Source organism: Gigantopelta aegis, chromosome 3 (genome assembly GCF_016097555.1).
Source record: "Gigantopelta aegis isolate Gae_Host chromosome 3, Gae_host_genome, whole genome shotgun sequence".
Taxonomy (NCBI): domain Eukaryota; kingdom Metazoa; phylum Mollusca; class Gastropoda; order Neomphalida; family Peltospiridae; genus Gigantopelta; species Gigantopelta aegis.
This window is the reverse complement of record NC_054701.1, coordinates 21905654-21925560: the sequence shown is the minus strand read 5'-3', so window position 1 is coordinate 21925560 and position 19907 is coordinate 21905654. Positions and strand designations below refer to the sequence as shown.

At 35.6% G+C, this 19907-nt stretch overlaps 1 protein-coding gene across 1 annotated transcript in view; it reads right to left on the bottom strand.

Moving 5' to 3' along the window:
• Positions 1 to 370: 370 nt before the first annotated feature.
• The window catches only part of LOC121368551, a 36070-nt gene continuing 16533 nt past the window's right edge, over positions 371 to 19907 (bottom strand). Inside the window, exons 2-8 of the mRNA XM_041493288.1 lie at positions 16593 to 16746; positions 6638 to 6797; positions 4400 to 4433; positions 4166 to 4337; positions 3426 to 3650; positions 1428 to 1655; positions 371 to 865 (exon numbers count right to left, since the gene is read on the bottom strand). Coding sequence (XP_041349222.1) covers positions 642 to 865; positions 1428 to 1655; positions 3426 to 3650; positions 4166 to 4337; positions 4400 to 4433; positions 6638 to 6797; positions 16593 to 16713 — 1164 coding nt within the window. The 5' untranslated portion in view covers positions 16714 to 16746 and the 3' untranslated portion in view covers positions 371 to 641. The remainder of the gene's footprint in view (positions 866 to 1427; positions 1656 to 3425; positions 3651 to 4165; positions 4338 to 4399; positions 4434 to 6637; positions 6798 to 16592; positions 16747 to 19907) is intronic.

Below are 19907 nucleotides of genomic sequence, written 5' to 3'. Positions count from 1 at the left end.
TCCCACAACTCCTAGAGACGGTATTTTTTCTTAGATGGTCAGACTTACTGTCGCCTAGTTCGCCAGAAACTACGGTCGTAAAATCACACTACCTGAGTTATTACGTAACTACTGGCCACATGGCCTCCACACCTGGTCTAAGTGTGTATTAGGGGGTACGGTCTCGCGGAGTAACCAAGTGCACACGGCCCTCTAAAACAATTAGGATCGCCACAGGCGAAAAGATAAGAGCATGTTCCGTCACACAGCCAAAAGTCAGAAAGCTAATAGCATACTATAAAACTAGACAATTAAATGTTTACAGGACGACTTATTTAATATCATACTAAAATATCCTATATTAGTTAAAATAATTGCCATGCATACATTTAATAGTATAAAACGAAATACTATATAATAATTCCTTCATTGCATGTATCTTTATGACATTTTCGATAATTCATAGCTAATCAAATAAACAACCCAAACATAAAACAACCCGCCACCAAAACAAAAAAATTCAAAATAATAATAACAAATAAAAATAAACCAAAATGTTTTTAAGTATTTACAACATTTTGTGAAACAATTGTTTGGGATTTCTTTTAAACTTAAATTGTCTGAATTGTCTCTATTTGTTCTTTTTAGTTCAAATCTGGTCCTTAGTAGTTCCAGTCTGCTTGTGGCGTCATCACATTGTTCATCACGGGGTTTAAGATGAGCTCGCATTCATGTGTGTTGACGTTGAAATTGAATGCCAGACATCTGGTTTTCCTATCGCATTTCACGGCACAATTCATTGGAGTTGTGGTAGTTACACGATGAGAGTTTTGCGATGTCATACTAGTTTTGGAGACACGGGGAAAGATTCTTGGAAAACCACATCCTGGGAAAAACGAAGATAGAGCAGACCCATCTCAATTCACTGAAACCATCATACAGATAAACCAAAAAACCCAACATATTTGGAAGAAAAAAAAACCCCAAGAAAAAACCCGATTCGGTTTTACGTTTTAAAAATTATTATTACAATGAAATTTGAAATTAAAAGAATATTGTATGTAATCAAATGTAGAAACGTTCCTCGATATACAAACACGTCACAGGTAGATTCAAGATTTTTTCTAAAGGGGATGAAAAGTTTAATATCGGCACCAAGAATATACAGGTAGGTTTAATATTTTTTAATTTTAAAACGCAAAGTCATTTGAAAAAATAACAAAAGAAACAAATGAATGCTTGATGAATGCTTGTCCTCACAACACCTAATAATGGCGTTGAAAATATCGATTATTAGTATTGCTAGTAGTAAACTAAAAGTGACAGTAATGCTAATTTAAAAAAACAAATTAAAAAAATTTACTACCCCAAGCAATAAATTAGCAACAAAGAAAAAAGCCTACAAAAAAGATTTTCTAAAGCACAATGTCCTAAATAATTTTACTTACCAACGATTTGGACTTCACACAAAGTCAAAACATCGTAATAAGCATCCACTTTCCACTTGCTAATTCGGACAAAGCGACCTCTTATTGACCTCTCGCAGGTCAATGTCCTGGTCTGTGCCTTCCCCAGCGCCACGCCAGTGTAGTTGAAACAGACTTGAGAAGAACTGCTAGGATGTGTTGTCGGGTTTTGTGCAAATATTTCAATGACGAGGCTGTGGAGTCGGTCCCCTGTAATATAAGGAATGTTGTTACATTTAACAAGAAGAAAAAAAGAATCGGGAGGAGGAATCAGGAACAATTATAGTGTAACGGACACATTCATTTGGCCTGAGCATCAAGTTCAAACGGTGTTTCAGATTTACACATTTGTTCGGTACACATCTTTGGTATTTGATGTAGGTTTAGTTGTTGTTATAAGCGTACGAGACAGGGGGCAGGGGCAACTGTCCATGTAGTTCTGGAGCAAGACCACAAATTCATTTTACAGTTGGTGTTTTAGCCCTTTGCTGTCTTATGATGAAACAAAACCTTTCATCAAAATAAACCTTTCGAGGACAAGAACAGACAATAAATATTCGTCAAACACAATTTTGTACCTCCGTTGAAAACAGCATATACAATATCTCCGGACTATTTCAAACCGAGTTCCAAGCAGATTTTGTGGAAAGCTTCCTTAGCACATGGACTTCTTACTGGACCAGAATTCGTCAGCCTAAGGTTCCAGGGCCAGAAGAAACTGTAATTTACTACAGTGTTGTGGAAGAAATATCCATTAAATACTATACTAAAACGAACAAAATAAAACGTTTAGCAATTTGGTACATGTGCTTAAAAAACCAAAAACAAATCGTGATTTTGAACATTAACTCAGACAGTATAAGTAATGGGAGATTTCAATACAAAATGACACAAATAAGTGTTACGCCACTTCATTTCGCTTGCTTTTAAAAACAGTGCAGTTGTACCAAGTTACAAACTGTTTTGTCTTAGTATAGTATGCTCATCACGTCTGATAAGCTTATAACGAAACTTCTTGCCTGACTGAGTTTACCTACTTTGATACTGAAAGGTCAAACATATCCTGGATTTGACCTTGTGGTATATTCTGTTATATTACAGTTATTAATTACTTATAGTCTGTTCTTAGTAAGTAAGCAACGATATATACCTTGTTATTATACACTCATAGAAACAAGCTTTTACAATTTTAAACTCATTATATAAACGGTATTATTATTAATAAGCACTGTGTGGGCAGGATCTAGCTCAGTTGGTAGAGTGCTAACCTGAGGTGTCTGGGTTGAAAACTGAATCCTTTCGGTGGGCCCATTCTCTGATTGTTTTTTCCCCATCACAACCATTGCTCCACTACTGGTATATTAGAGACAGTGGTATTGGCTTTCTCAAATACTATTTGTCAGAATTATGAAATGTTCCACTTTAATTAACACTTTTGATTTAGTGACTCAGCCTGTGAGACATTCATTTTATAGCCTCACTAGTAATAGGTAGTTATCTCCCTTCTCATGTATCTTAAGCTGCGCTAATAAACATCTTGCCACAGACAAAAAAAAAAAAATCGTTATTAAAACAAATTAGAAAGCCATGACAACCTGTAACGTTATAGTGCAGTAGCGCAATAACAGTATGTCGTAGTAGTAGCAATAGTAGTAGTAGTAGTAGTAGTAGTATTAATAGTAGTGATAGTAGTAGTAGTAGTGATAGTAGTTGCAATAGTAGTAGTACTAATAATAGTAGTAGTAGTGATAGTAGTAGTAGTAGTAGTAGTAGTAGTAGTAGTAGTAGTAGTGATAGTAGTAGTAGTAGTGGTAGCAGCAGTATTATTAATGATAGTAGTAGTAGTAGTAGTAGTAGTAGTAGAAGTAGTAGGTAGTGATAGTAGTAGTAGTAGTAGAATGTAGTAGAATGTAGTAGAATGTAGTAGCATGTAATAGTAGTAGCATGCAGTAGTATGTAGTTATAGAATATGTGACTCACAAGAGTCATCCCCTCTGTTGGTTAATGTGACACGTTGAACAAGAAATGTCCCAAACAGATCTACCATCCACCACGGGTTGTAATCATACATGTTGGTGTGACCGCAGTGATCCGCGAGTAAGGAAGTTCCCATGTTGCCATCAACAGCATACTCAGACCCTTCTAGCTGAAACACGCTGCTCATAAACGTAGGTTTCTGTAGTGCAATGTTATCAACCGTGTCGCCTGCAAAGTAGACATGTAAAACACCCAACATAATAACAGTGAAAACACAAAGCAAATCGCAATAGACTCACTAAGTATAAAATGTGAACAACCAATCCTTTGTATAATCAAAAATTGTACCTGTGTACAAAACAGAAAGGGGTGTTTTTATAATCTTTTGTCTCCAAGCCATCATTGAAAATAATCTTGTCTTAAAAATCAATTAAGAAAACTTAATAAAATTCCAAATGACATTGAATCTGATGAATTATGAAAACCAGCAATTTGAAGATTTGAGTTAAAGCCAACTAGAGAAACTTGACCGTGACTCTGTCATGGGGACACAGTACACTATCACACTTGTAAAAGATAATTATATTAACTACTCTATAAAACTGTTCCCCGGGAAAACGTATTGCACGTTGGAGTGAACTTGGCCAGTAATTAAGAAGAGAATAAACTCTATACATATCACAAGTTATAGAAGCCAAAAACACTCAAAATAATTTACGCTAACTTCAAACACAAAAACTTACTTGATATAAGATTGCAGGTGACACCTGCATCATTAGCATGGAAACAGTTGTGGGTTCCCCAGTCATTTTTCGTGCAGTTATCTATAGTGGTTTCACCCCCATTACACTGTACATCGTCCAGTAGGATCGTCCCTGTTCCCTGGCCGTACGTTGCCCGCCGTGAGTTATCCCACTATTATTAAAACAAAGGAGGCATTCACAACTGTCAGCCTTTCTACATGTATATCATCATACTAAGAGTCCTCCATGTTTGCTACCTCTACCCATCCTAAAGGTGTAGATAAGAACATTGTTTTTGCAAGAGATACATATTAATCAGCATGTGCTTTGTTTTAGTGTAGAGGTAGCTGTACACCAAATAGTATCGGAGTGGGACAAAGTTCGAGGTGCACCCAACCGTTGATCCCACAGTTGAGGCTGCCATTGGTGATAAATGTGAGAGTATTTGTTGTGATAAAATTGTGTTTAATCTGGCCAGTAAAGTCCTGTAATTTAATTTTAACTAGTGTCAATTTACCTATTAGCATTGTGCTTGAAACATGTGCGGGATTCTACTAAAAATAGCATGTCAATTTGCGTGTGGAAAGAGGGTAAGTCATAGACGCTACCCGTTATGTCTGAAATGAGCAGCTTAACCTCGGATTTTTCAAATTATTTACTGGTAGCGTTTATATCCATGGTGTGTATATGTAGATCGAGCGTATTCCATGCATGTCTGTCCCGTAAGGATGCCCACACAGCCGGGACACACGTTTATAATATATAGTAAAAATCCACTTAAATCGTAAATTGTAACTACATCTAAGTGAAATGTTTTTAGATCTACATAATATATAATATTGTATTGTTTAAGGAAGAAATATCATACTTGTTACCCAAGATTAAAACATGATAGTCATGTAGATTAGACATTTGTTGAAAGAATGTGTATAAACTAAAGGGTTGTACCTAGCCTAAAATGAGTAGGGTGGCAGTCAACAATCAAGATAAAGTAGGCTAATAGATGGGTTTTTTACAGTATACAAAAGGGGTAATTCAGGGCGAAAATCGTCCATCCATATTATTCGCTATATATGTAAATGATTTAGATGTACTAATAGATGAACAATGTAAAGAGGTTAAATTAGAGTACAAACATAACAGTAGTGATCTATTTATAATAATTACTATGCTACTTTACGCTGATGATACAGTTATTTTGGATGAATCTTCGGACGACCTACAAAAATCATTCAAGGTGTTGCTGTTGTTGTTGTTTTTTTGTTTTTTTTAGAATACTGTGATAATTGGAAACTAAAAGTAAGTATTCAGAAGTCAAAAAAAGTTATCTTTGGCCCAAAACCACCCCAAAATACGGTTTTCTACATCAAATATATAAAATTAGATATTGTTGATAGCTATAAATATCTAGAAGTCCTATTTACAAGAAATGGATTGTTTGTTCAAGCAAGAAAGGCTATTATCTCGCAGGCTAAACAAGGATTGACTTTACTAAATATTAGAACCAGGAATCTAAATTTACCTATAGATATTCAATTACTAATTTTTGAAAACACTAGTTTCCCTATCCTTTTATATTCTTTGAAAATTTGGGACTTTGGTAAAAAGGAAATCATTGAACAAATCTAGTTAAATGTTTTAAGATATATATTGAGGCTAAGAAAGAGTACACCACTGCTCATCATTTATGGAGAATTAGGAGCTTTTTCATTAGAAATGAAGATAAAAATTAGGATGTTAAATTTTTGGATCACGTCCACAATATCATCTATACTATATTCAGTATGGTTATAGGTTTAAATGGTTGATACATATACATGATACTCTAAATAAACAAGGTTTGGGTAATTACTGGTTAAACCAAAACATTTTTTAAAAACTCAGCTTTTATTCATACAGTTTCTGAACGACTAAGAAACTAAAATCTACAAGCTTGGAATGATAACTTAAACTCTTATCCAAAATGCATTACCTATAGGATATTCAAAACACAACATCGAGTGTGAAAACTTCTTTCTGTACTTGCCTGAAAAACTTAGCATTACTTTTAGCCGTTTCAGAACTAGCAATCATTATCTACCCATTGAAACAGCTTCAAATAAAAATATAAATATATTACAACTGAAAAGGGAATTTGTTTATTTATAGGTTTTTGTTTGGGGGTGGGGGTGGTGGTTGGGGGGGGGGGGGGGAGTGGGGGGGGGGGGGGGCGTGCTGGTGTGTGTGTATTTGGACAATTGTCCACTTCCCTATCGCTATGTACTATGATGAATTTTAAATATTTGAACAAATTTATCAAATAACTAAAAATTAAATAAAATATCCATATTATGCTTCACCCTACTGAATCATAATTATTTTAATGGTGTTACACTTTCCAAGACCAGTTTAAACAATTCTATCAAGTAGAGTATTGTTGCTATGGATGGATCTATTAAAAGTAGTATTTGATTGTTTATGAACATGTCTTACTTGTATCCCACCATTCTGCAAATAACAGTGGCATCATTTCCATCCCAGTTCTCATCACAAATCGTTCCACGGACTCCACTACGAATGACCTCCACTCGTCCTTCGTTCGGTTGTGTACCATGGACTAATTCCACTCTGATGTTGCCTTCACCAGTCACATCTGTGTCAAACAAAAGTGAAATTTTAAAATGACTTTAAAAACAAAAACTGAAACCACCCTGTTGAAAAAGAGTTATTATAAAGGTTCGTTAGCAGAATAGAACAGAACGGAACTGTGTCATTCGTAGTCTGTCATGGATAGAAACCAATGATTAATTAGAGATATTCCGAAATTATATATACCTATTCTGCTGTAAACATAAGAGAATACATATAACTGTTTAATTCACTACTAGGGTAGTAATCTATATATTTGATGAAAAAGTTGTAATGTGGGATTGAATGTCAGTGGTATCAAATTGACTGCCAGTAACACAGCCAACTTCTGACATTATGGATTGAGGGTTTTGGTTGCAGCCACTATCGAAAAAACCCAACCCGAAAACAAAAACATTCCAATCATATCTTTACACTGGAAGTTGTCCTGCAAATAAACATCGTCATGCACAAGTTTATATTTATGTAAACATATCCAAATCGTCATTAGAATATCGAGTAATGGCTGACTAGAGTTATAGTTCCGTATATAGTTTACAAAAATATGCTATACTAAGCTGGGAAAAGTTAGCTCCGCGGTCTAGTGGATAAGCTGCTGGAAAATCACGCAGAAGGCAATTGTTCAAAACTGGCACAAACTTTCATTCATCTGTCTTATCTATCGCCGTTTACCTATTAATGCCATTATTGTAGTATAAAACACTTTCCAGTTTCTCTCACGACCCTGTCTGTCAGTTCCCTCCGATTCTGTCTTCTGAGCTGTCCATACCACCACCTACCTGTCTCAACTTTCTCCGCGTGTGCTGTCTCTGTGGACTTCCCTCTACCCACCTGGCATCCTCGTCCTCTGCCGCTAATAAAACTGGTCTAACCCACGGGACTACCTAAAGATTGCCGGTAGTAGGGGAGTATAGTATGCGGTTACACGTGCCTCTTAACAATGCCAGAAGTAACCACTGAACACTCTCCGTAGTGGTCAGACTAAGCCCACTGCTAAAGCTGATGGGAAATGGCGAGTGTGTGGCATGGGTAGACACAAGTCACAAACACCTGTCGCGATTGGAGAGAAAAGAAATGAGATTTGCAGGTGGACAGCGACGTACGTTAAAATATATAAGGAGATGACAGATAGTGAAGAAATGAGATGAACTTCAAAGGAGAGAAAGGAAAGGAGGCAGTGGGATAAAAGCACAAAAAGTACAAAAAAGCTAGGGATTATATATAATCCCTGATTATACGTATTCCCTGTAAAAACACACACACACACACACACACACACACACACACACACGCACACACGAGGTCACTATACTACGTTTGACATTTCAGAATTTTTTTGCACTACGATCACACTCCATAATTGACGTATGCATTCAGTCATCGTTCAGAAACATTTCAATGACAACCTTACACTAAAATCTGTCAAGCGTTCAGAAAACAAAAAAAGGTTAAGCACTAGTTTATTTTTATGTATGGATATCCAAAATTACGTCATTCAAGTTTGACGCAATTTCCGTTCAAAGAGACACCGTGTCACATATTTTTACACCATTTGCGGACGTTGATGCTGGTTATACAGTCGTAAATTGAATTTCACTGGCATTTTCTTTTTCAAAATCGTTTAAATAAAAGACAATTCAGAATGAACACAGCGTTAACAAAAACCTGATCACTACTATCGTGTTTGAAGTCATCCGCCTTATAAAATAATTAAGGCGCAAGCAGACTAAAAATACAACTGCTGCTCCTGATATGCTTTTTTATATATATATTTTTTATTAACAATTAACAACCATTTTTATCGATTTCACTTATTCCGAATACTCATCACGACAAATGGTCCTCGATAACGAAGATTCATAATTTGGCATTTGCCGTTACGTACTTCCGCATTCCTGTCAGCGTCACACAAATCACGTCACACAAACGCATATAAACAGCATTTAGGTCATAAAATTTAGAGCACTCATTTTGCTTCAGAAAAAAAGATCCAACGTTGGTAGTTTAAAAGGAAGTATGTCTAACTAAACAGAGAGAAGTAGCGTATGAATATGCAAATAGGCTCTTGCAGAATTATACTGCTGCAAATGGATTTGATTAGCCAATCAAAGTCCTCATTATGTGCACAGTGAATTAGAATTGAATATCTTGTAATGGCGGACTGAAATTAAACTTGTGTGTCCAGTTTACAAAAAACACGTAGCATTAAGCTTGAAATTATATGATAAAGAGATTATTACCCACGTGTGTTTCGGTATCGTCAGTATCATATATTATGAATAAAAAATAATGTATTATGCTCTCACAAAGCTCATATGCCTGTTACAGTCAATCTGTGAAACCAATCTTTACGCGTAATGCCTAAACAAATCAGTCATTTCGCAAAGTACCTGTGACCACCAGGCAATACGTGAAATGACTGAAAATTCCAGGCATTTCACGAAATGACTGAAAATCATGACCAGCCATTACACAAAATGACTAAAGTGCTATCTATAATACCACACCACTCAAGTCCTAATGTAACGCTTTATTTAAACTCAAATCAAATCATGTCACAAGTTGTACATGAAGATGAAGTTGAATGTTACCAAGTAGTCCGTATCAAATCATGAAAGTAACATATTGGTATAGAAAGGTCACTTGTTTTTGCACACAAGGCTACCATGACGACGGTTGGAACATTGGATTTTGGTTTTGAAACATTTCCATCGATTGGACTCGCATCTCTTAGGACCAGCCCAGTTACACCTAACATATTCCTGTCCACCACAGTTGGATTCGTGATTAACAGCTTGGCGTAAGGTCACTGACTTTGTACGATTTACATCAGCATCAGTAAATAAACGCTGGGGCACAAATCAAACTGATTGCGTGTAAACATCCCTTTTAGAATCCCCGCTTTCACACAAATTGCACACATATCGTTCTCATCATGCTCTATTATTATTCCGAGAATATTTTGTGGTTAACGCGTCTCCTATCCACAAGAGGGATAGGTACAGCTACGTTGTCTCCCACTTGTCCACTTGTTAGCTCCTGTCTACTCCTATTGACCATACGTTCAGCCTGTCATCTGGAAAGAACGCACACCATTTCTCACATTTAAGATATTGTGTATGCTAGCCTTCAGTAAATCAGCCGGGACAGCAACTGGAGCAGAACTCATCAGAGGTGGACCGCCATATTGTGATGTTGAATCTGAAACTAAATCAATCGTGGCTGCGAGCACTGGCATATCAGGATCAGGTTTACTGTCCCACTCATCGGGTTCCTGACTAGTGTTTGGCATGACTTCATGGCTGCTGCTTGGTACTGGTTCCTGACAGGTGCTTGGTACTGATTCGTGTATATCAGCAGCATGAGGTGCAGTGGTATGTTCTAGGACGGTTGGTAAATTGGATACGGCAGATATAAGATCATCCTCATTTTGCATCTGTACAACTACCTCTGTTGGCAAAGTCATTGGCTTCACATTCAAACATGGCAGCATATGGTGATCGCTGGATTCGAGAATGATAACTTGAATTCTTCTGGAATTGAACACATTTTATGCCCACTGACCAATCATTTGTGCCATTATCTCCCATCCTGCATGGATATCCTTGTCTAATTTTCAGGGCTAAACTTTAACATCTTCAGTTCGTGGCCAGAGAGAAATGGAAATTAACATTTTGTAAATAAAATTGGACCATAGATATTTTGTAGATTTAAAAATGTTCCTTCATTTGCATAAATTCAATATGTCTGAAAACTTCTTGAAGATAAACTTTTTGGCCATATCACAAATACCAAGTAAGCTATTTTAGTGTTCTTAAAGTTTTATCTGTAGATGATATAAAATTTTAAATGGGTATCTTCTTAATTTACATAAATCCAAAATGGCTGCCAAGATTCCAGAAGACAACCTTTTTGGTCCATTTAACTTGTACTCAGCAAGCTATTTTCGTTATGTTAAAATACAAAATATATTTCTTGTGTGTGGGAACCTTTTTGTAATCAAGGAATAATTATCCTCTAAATTTTTAGGTCTAAAGTCTGTTATGGAAGAACAGGCAGACTGTATAATTATTAAAACAGTACTAATCTTGACAGACACATACAATCATCGTCATCTAGAAAAGTGATTAATATAATATTTTTAATAGTTTTTTTACCCAGAAGGCAGCTTTCCACATGTATTGTAGTATTAGAATTTATCAGTAAATCACCACATTGCTAGAAGATGGGCATTGAATGTACTGAAATACACTTACTTTGATAGCAAATAGTATCCCTGTCTGCTTTTTGTTCCACTATCAGCTGCTGCTGTTTTAAAGGGACATTCCTGAGTTTGCTGCATTGTAAGATTTTCCGAAAAATAAAATATTTCTACGATTAAACTTACATATTAAATATATTTTCTTGATTAGAATATCAGTGTCTGTATATGCAATGTGTTTCTGGCCGTCTTAATATTTGTAAGAAGTCCAAGCTGGATTTTGTCATCAAATAATTTCGTACGTACGAAAAAATATATTTTAGGAAGTAAAATGAAATTTAACCTAATACAAATATTAGAACGAACAGAAACACGTTTAATATACAGCCACTAATATTTATGCATAAAAATATATTTGATATGTAATTACAATCGTTAAAAAGTTTCTGTTAGTCGATACTATCTTAAAAATTGCAGCAAACTCGGGAATGTCCCTTTAAGATCTTCTAGCATTGTGAAATATGCATCTTTTGGAATTAACACTTTTCTACAAACTTCATATTTTTTGTAAAGCTCACAGACTCGTGTTTCACTCAACTGTAACTTTATCCAAATGTGTTATAGGTTTGTAGATTAAAAAAACCTCGTGTTAATTATCACGGGTGTTTGTCTCTTTAATTACCAGAACCTTTTGTTAGTAATATTCAAGTTTTATTAAGCATATTTTCTATAAGATTCTTTAATCTGAAACTATAGCCAAAGTTGAATATCAAGTTATTGTATAACAATAAATAATTAGTATTAAGTAGTATTTTAAATCGTATAATCAATATACTTATCCTTATTTCTTCTTAAAATGTGATTTTATCAATATTTAATACCAAAAGGCTGTATAAAAGTGTCAACAATAAGACTTGAATCACTTTAGTCATTTTGCGTAATGGCTGGCCATGATTTTCATTCGTTTTGTGAAATGCCTGGAATTTTTAGTCATTTCGCGCATTGCCTGGTGGTCACAGGCACTTCTCGAAATGACTGATTTGTTTAAGCTTTACTCGTAATGACTCTGGTTTCACAGATTGACTGTAACATATATGTAGACAAAACTACATATATGTGGTTTTCTGATTTCTGTATTCCACTCGTGTATTTCCGGCAGGAATAATACAGTGGAATACAGAAATCAGAAAACCACATATATGTTGTTTTGTATTTATTACATACCCTAAATTGGAATTTTGTTTCCACATAATAGTTCAAAAATTGTAACACTGCTAGCTAATGATGGGGATTTCTAAATTTACACAACTAGGTCAGCTGTGTTACTACGCGAACCGATGAACCACCAATTATTACACATAGGAATATAGTTCTATTTAAACAATAAACAGCAATAAGAAAGAACGAGTGAAAAGTTACCCAAAATTTTAATGATATTGTTTGAAATGCCTTTTAAAGACAACGTAATAGCTAAAATTCACGAACAATATAATATTTAATTTGCTCGTAATACGTCACAAATCCTTCAGCGTGCATGTTTTATCAACGGAGAAATCAATCGAATTAAAATTAGCTCCACTATTACATGTGGATCTAAAGACAGCCAGTTGGAGCTCATGTCCACCAATCAAAACCTTACTTGCAGAATCCTGCCAGTGATTTAAAAATAATTTGAAAACATTCCGAATTATCCTGAGGGTATACGACATGTTTCGTGTGAATTACGAATGCCTTAAAACATGTTTTATTTTATAAAATAAATAATTTGTAATGTAAAACTGAAGACTGATTTAGGTTTTTTAAATTTTATAAATAAATAAATAATTTTTAATGTAAAATTGAAGACTGATAACCCACCCCGTACGTATTGATATGGTTCGCTGTACTGCGGCCACTAAAATAGACTCGCCCGATATTTTTAGAATTTGTATGCTCCCAAATAACGTTATAAAAGGCGAAGTGTGATTGGTCAATATTTAAATTATTATTTACAGACGAAATGTTACCTGGACATTGGGGACTACGCAGTGTTGTTAGTTTTAAATCACTGGCAGGATTCTGCAAGTAAGGTTTTGATTGGTGGACATGAGCTCCAACTGACTGTCTTTAGATCCACATGTAATAGTGGAGCTAATTTTAATTAGATTGCGGAGAAATATGTCAAGAATTGTTCACTCAGTGTCTGTGTCGTCATCGGTGTGTTTTCTTTTATTGATGTTCATGGAATTATTCGTTGCTGAAATGTTTAAGTTTATATTAAATGTGCCTCCATAAATCATCGCTCCACTGAATAATCCGGTTGTTAGTGAGGAGACGGTGCATGCGACGTCATTGTTGCTAAAGTCGACGACAGTCACTTTTCGCACCCTTGTTTTGGCTTCGTACACAATAAATATTGTATATCTTACCGTAATTTCACTAGAAATCCATATTTCGTAAAAGGTAAAAAAAATTAATCACAAGATTTTGTTCAAACACATGCAGGTGCATTAGTAATGTTAAAAATTAAAAAAAAAAATTCAATAGCAATTTTACATTGGAATTTTTCCAAAAAGGAAACGTCATGTACCCAGTATATGGTTATTGTAAGGAGATGCAAAGTGACGTCATTGGAATACTGACGTCATTTCAATTCAAAATTAGCTGTATTATTACAATGCTTCACCACATTAAAATAAAAACTAGTCTACTAACCTTGACCCCTGTCAAATTCTTATAACAAGCAGACAACGCTGTTTACAGGTCGGTATGTTTTTTATGTTTTAAAAGATGAAAGAAATAAAAAGTACCTTTTGTCAAATTTATCATATCACAAAATTACGGTTGGAGATGTTTTATTTATTGTGTACGAAACCAAAACAAGGGTCCAAAAAGTGACTGTCGTCAACCTTAACTATCGTGGATGAAAAGCTCGTTGGTTAGTAGTGTTCCCGTCTCAAGTTTTGGTATTGCCGTTTTCGTCTGTTTTCAGTTCAAATTTTCCACAAAATAGCATTTTAAACATGCATACAGTTAAATGCTTTACTAGGCAATTCAAACCAAGCACCAACGTTATTTACATATCGCGAAGGGCATTTCCGGTAACCATGTGCTATAAATAGTAGCGTTGAATACGGTATAGTTCCGGCAGTTGAGTTGAATACGGAAGAGTGTATTTCATTTTTGTATTCAGGACTGTGTTATATATAAAACATTCCACCGTTGACATTATTGTGCGGAATGATGTGATGCTGCAGGATCTCGTCTAGGATGGCCGTCAGTACACCTGCCACATGCACAAGAGCCGTCCTACCACAATGATGGATTCCTGCCCACACCATGACACTGCCACCACCAAAACGATGTCGACTTATTGCACGCAGTTTGGAGCATAATGTTCCCCTCGACGTCTATAGGCACGTGTGCGTCTATCAGCAGTCCTCCACCTGACACGTGTCCATCTCACCCCCTGCTGGCACCACTGCAGATGCTCCGCTAACTGACGTGGGGGTCAAAACGTTACGTCGCACTGGTCATTATTGCGTTGAGCTGACGTCAATCTTGGCATTATTGCGTTACCTACAGTGTCGTTATGCGGTCTGTTTGAATCACTGCTGATGTGGCCTTTTATGCTTCACCAATGGAGGGTTCGGCATGCAACGTTACAGGACTTCATGATGCACGCGCTTCTCTGAGGGTTGCGCTTTTGCGTTTCAGTACAAACGTTGACTATGTTTATGTGAATGGAACGTGTTTTCTAGTGTTTTTGCATCACCATTCGCTCACTTACTTGATTGTCTTTACGACATCTTTGATTCTGTAAAAATAATCCGATAGCATTATTTTTACCAATGTCAAGTTTTATTTTTTAAAGAGTATATGTTGAGCACTAATTGAATGGGGGAGAAATGTCTGTTTAGGACAAATTAGATGGTCCTCATGTAATGTTGTCCAAGTTTTGAGAGAGTTTAAAACTTACACATTTTTGGAAACTACATAAATCAACCAATCAGAAAACCCAATTTTGACATTTTCTCAGAATTCAATATGGCGGCCAACTTGGATGTTTACATTAGAGTCTTAGACTTCAGACATAGTGGATATCAGTGATTATTATGTTCAAGGAAACTGATAAATGGTTTCTTTATGTTTGTCAAGCTTCTTCTACTTGTGGCTCTGTTGGTATTTTAAGGCCGTCAGAAATTATATTTGTGAATTTAAAGATGATTAACTTAATTATGTGCATTATAACTGGTTTACTTTGTGGTTTGATGTTATTTTAATATATAGTAGATTTGCAAAAACAAAACCCCCAAAAACCTACACCGTAAAGGCATGGTTAGAGTATTAGGAAGTAAAATCATGTTTCCTAAGCAAAACGGAGGTTATGAGCCTCTTAGACCTCCTCCCACGATCTCGCAAATCATCAACTGTCTACATTTACCTGACCATTGAAGATCATAACATTTAACTCCCGCATCTTCGTTATGTCCGCAGTTATTATATGAAGACCCATGAGCTCTTTAGTGCATGACTCTATTGTTGCTTCATTTCCAGTACACTTAACTTCATCTAGCCAAATCTGTCCACTTCTCCAGCCATATTGTGTAGCTTGATAACTTTTCCCACCGAAATTGGAAACAAATCCATAAAAATATTGTGTTAAAAAATATTCTGTGTACAAAACGTATATCATTTTTCATTCTACAAGATAGCGAAACATACGCTCACGTCTCTTAATTAATTAAAACATTTTTTTTATCCTATATAATTCATTAATAGTGATAGACATATCTCTATAAAATACAAAGATGAATATCACTAGTATGGAGTTGAATGTCAATAATATAGTTAGCATATGTGAAAACGGGTTTGGTTACTGCTAATATTTGTTCACTTATATGAAGTGACGGACTTAATAGATGTGGAGGCAGTACTTATGATTGGTGCCACCCGTCGGGCAGGGTTCTTTTTAGTAAACTAGCCTAGTAGTGGCAGTCCTGTTTGTGGCGGTGCAGAAAGGATGTATTGTTCAGTAAAATATAGACGAGACACTAGGTAGAAATTATGGAAACAAACCATTATTTTGCCAAAAGCCTATTAGACTCTTCATTGTGCAGAGATACTGTCTTGATCACGAATAACATTCTGTCATTCAGATTTACATATAAAACGGATATGCAACCAACATAGAAGAATGACACAAGAACAATCCAATTCAGAGTTCAGTAGGTTATACTAATCGAGAATTTATTCGCTATGGATCAGGTTTGCTGTTTTATTTGTTTATTGACTAATGTTTTTAAATTAAAAATAAATACATCACATTTTTTGTTGTTTCTGAAATACTTCATGTTTTCTCATATCGAGCCAAAATGGTATGCTTAATTAAATCTATTAAATATTTTCCTGATATGAAGTATGAATATGATTTAACAAGGTCATTGAATCGGAGGCACTGTCAAAAAAAAACCTTATTCGTTTAGAGGCTGAGCCATACCTACCCACCTACCTACCTACATATTACACGCATTTATAAACACAAATAAACGCGCGCGCGCGCACACACACACACACACACACTATCACGTTCCGTGTCTATTAAGAAAATTGTCTTACTCATATCCCAGCATCCTACAGATAACTGCGGCGTCTGTATCATCCCAGTTGTCGTCACACACGGTCCCACGTTCTCCATCACGGATAATTTCCACTCTTTCTTCGTTCGGATGTGGTCCATCAACTAACTCTACTACGACAGCGCCTTGGACATCTACAGAAAATTAAGATAGTATCTTGACTAACAATCGCTATGTTGTATAGGATAATATTAATTTGTCTACACTATCAATTAAGGTGTTCTGATTGTAAAAATGATAGGCATCATTCTTTTTCTACCAAGGATCAGCTGCCATTTTGATTTTCAAAATTGCATCTATTTTGTTTTCTGATGTTAAATAATTTTATGAGTGCTCGGAACCTATATTTGTTCCTAATTCGATTAATCAGTTTAATGTAAATTAGTGATTGACAGAATGTTTAAGTAACGCAATTTAAAAGGTCAAGGTTAATGTTTATAGCTCATTGAATCAATATACTGGATACGGATAATTTTTGGAGATATGACATAACTTACCTCCTTTCGGTTAGGCTATTTCCAGGTTGTTGTTTTTCATAACTTTTTGTGACAATGCCAGAATACATTTTTCCTCAAAATTGGACCATTTTTCAGATGAGGAAAACCTACCACGTTTGAGAAGGTGAAGGTGGACTGAGAGAATCAACTTACATTTTTCATTGGTGACCTAGTTGGTCTAAGCAACTTTTAAGAGGTTTTACTTATTATTATTTTTTATTGTTTTTGCAGATTTTATACCATACAGTTTGTTGATGAAACAACTCCACGTGGTGTGGGGAAGGAGAAGGCTGAGAAAACAAATCCTGAATGATATACGTATACATGTAAGTAACGTTAAGGGATCAAACATTGTCGAGAAAAACTAATCAGACCATACTGTATTATCTTCAAAAGTACATACAACGTATAAAAACAAAACAAAACACAAACACGATTGTTTACTATAATACTGGACACTGCTACATTTACCTACAACAACTAAACTCATCTCAAAAATGTTAACTACATCACTGCAGACACTGATAATGGCTCTTTGAATGTGTGATTTCAGTACGCCAAGTGTTTTGATTTGAAAGTTCCCATTTCAGTGTATTAACTTTATAGTATTTATTGTTGTCGGCATCCAATACTTAGAGGAAGTCCTCGAGGAGATTTGACATGCTGCTTATGTTGAATCCATCATGACCAAGTCATTGAAAGCATTAACTGCATAACAACTGGATTCAAAGATTTATCTCGAATAAACCAGTTGGCTTATTTCCCTCACCAGTCGGCGCTAGTCAGAGCAGAGTGGCCATCTAATTCGTTACCTTTCAACAATATTGATAAATGTATTCTTGTCAGACTGGATGAGACGAAAATCTGAGGAGGCAAGTAACTGCGCCCATATTCAGTGCATTCTCATTTTGTATAATTTCGGAAATTCCTCCTGCAATCTTGATTTGTCTGATAACGTGGTCCAATAATTGTGATTCACAAATAGAACTGCGAATGGCATGCTTGATTTTATTACAAACTGTCCAAGCTTCTGAGGTGTTTGGTTATGTACACTTCAGCAACAGCATTTGAGCAAGTGAACTGGCATAATTGAAGAGAGCATGAGCACATTAGAAGTAATACTTCACTTGATCTGCTATAGGATAAAGATGAAGCTCCCACTCGTCCTGTCTGCACACTTAAATCAAGTATAGTAAACACACATAAGTATTTGTCGTATATCTACAATATCATAGTCAAGTGTGGCATTAAATATGCTTATCACGACTCGAGGTTCTTGTTTATATTCAATAACAATTCAAATATGCTGTCCCTGACACACTCCCCATCTACTTTGGCTGATTGGATTAATTTGTGTTAATCAATGGTCAATGAGGGAGACGTCGGTGTTTTGGTCTAATTCTTCCCCAGTGAACCGTTTGAACTCACTATGGGTGGAACGCATACCCAGTACCTACCAGACTTATGTTCGAAGGTTTAACCACTAATCTGATCCACTAAGGCTGGTCATTAAACTGGTCATTGAATATTGAATACGCATACACTTAGTTAAAGACATCTGTGATGTAATCTTGTCTCTTGTTATGTGATGTGATGTGATTTGAAACGTATTACAACAGTGCCATGGGCACTTCAGGACCATTGTTGCCTGGTGTTGTGAATCGCGCCAAATAGCTGATCAAAGCAGGTCATGAAGTTGGTGTTGTGATTTGAAACTGAACATCGGGACGTGCTCTCAAGTTTGAATACATTCCAGTGCTTATATTTCTGACTGTTGATAAGACATAGAGTTCAGGCCCGATGAGGAAGTTCAATGTAATCAAGCCCACTGCCTTCACGATAGAATGACAAGAATAAAAAAGCACCAAACTCAGTCAGTCTAAAAGCCAGTTAGTATTCACTGTTGAAAACGACAGCTTCGTTATCCTATCATACAGACCGGTGTGTTATTAGCGTTTTGAGAAAGCACTGTGATCCTTTTTAATATGGAAAAGGGTTTATTTGATTATCGTTTTGTTGGCGTCTTTCAAACATTTAGCATCTAGTTGAAAGGTATTGAAGTGCACAAAAAATATCAAAAGTCTAGGATCAGACGGCTTTTCTGCAGAATTCTTCAAATGTTTTTTGGAAAGACATAGGTTATTTTGTTCTCAGATCCCTTAATTATGCTTTTATCAATGGTGTTACTCAGAAACTGGGAATAATAACTTGTATACCTAAAGGTGATAAACCGAAACGTTTTCTTAGCAACTGGCGACCGATATCACTTCTAAATGTTGTCTATAAATTAGCATCTGCGTGTATATCCGAACGAATTAAAGAAGTACTTCATTTTCTTATTAATGAAGACCAAACTGGTTTCATGCCGTGCCGTTATATTGGTGACACTATAAGGATATTGTATGATATTTTGTATTGTACTGAATCGCATAATATTCCAGGAATATTTCTACGAGTAGATTTCGAAAAAGCATTTGACTCCATTTCATGGTCATATATACATAAAACCCTTGAGTTTTTCGGATTCGGAACAGATATTAAACGCTGGATTTCTGTTTTTTACCAAAATATAAAATCAAGTGTTATAGTTAATGGAAATATGTCTTCATCATTTAATATATATAGAGGCTGTAGGCAAGGCGATCCATTATCTCCTTATATATTTCTTCTCTGTGTAGAAATTCTTGCAGGACTTGTACGTAAAAATAAGAAAATTAAAGGAATCTCAATACACAATAAAGAATACCTAATTTCACAGTATGCCGATGATACTGATTTTATACTTGATGGTAAGAAGA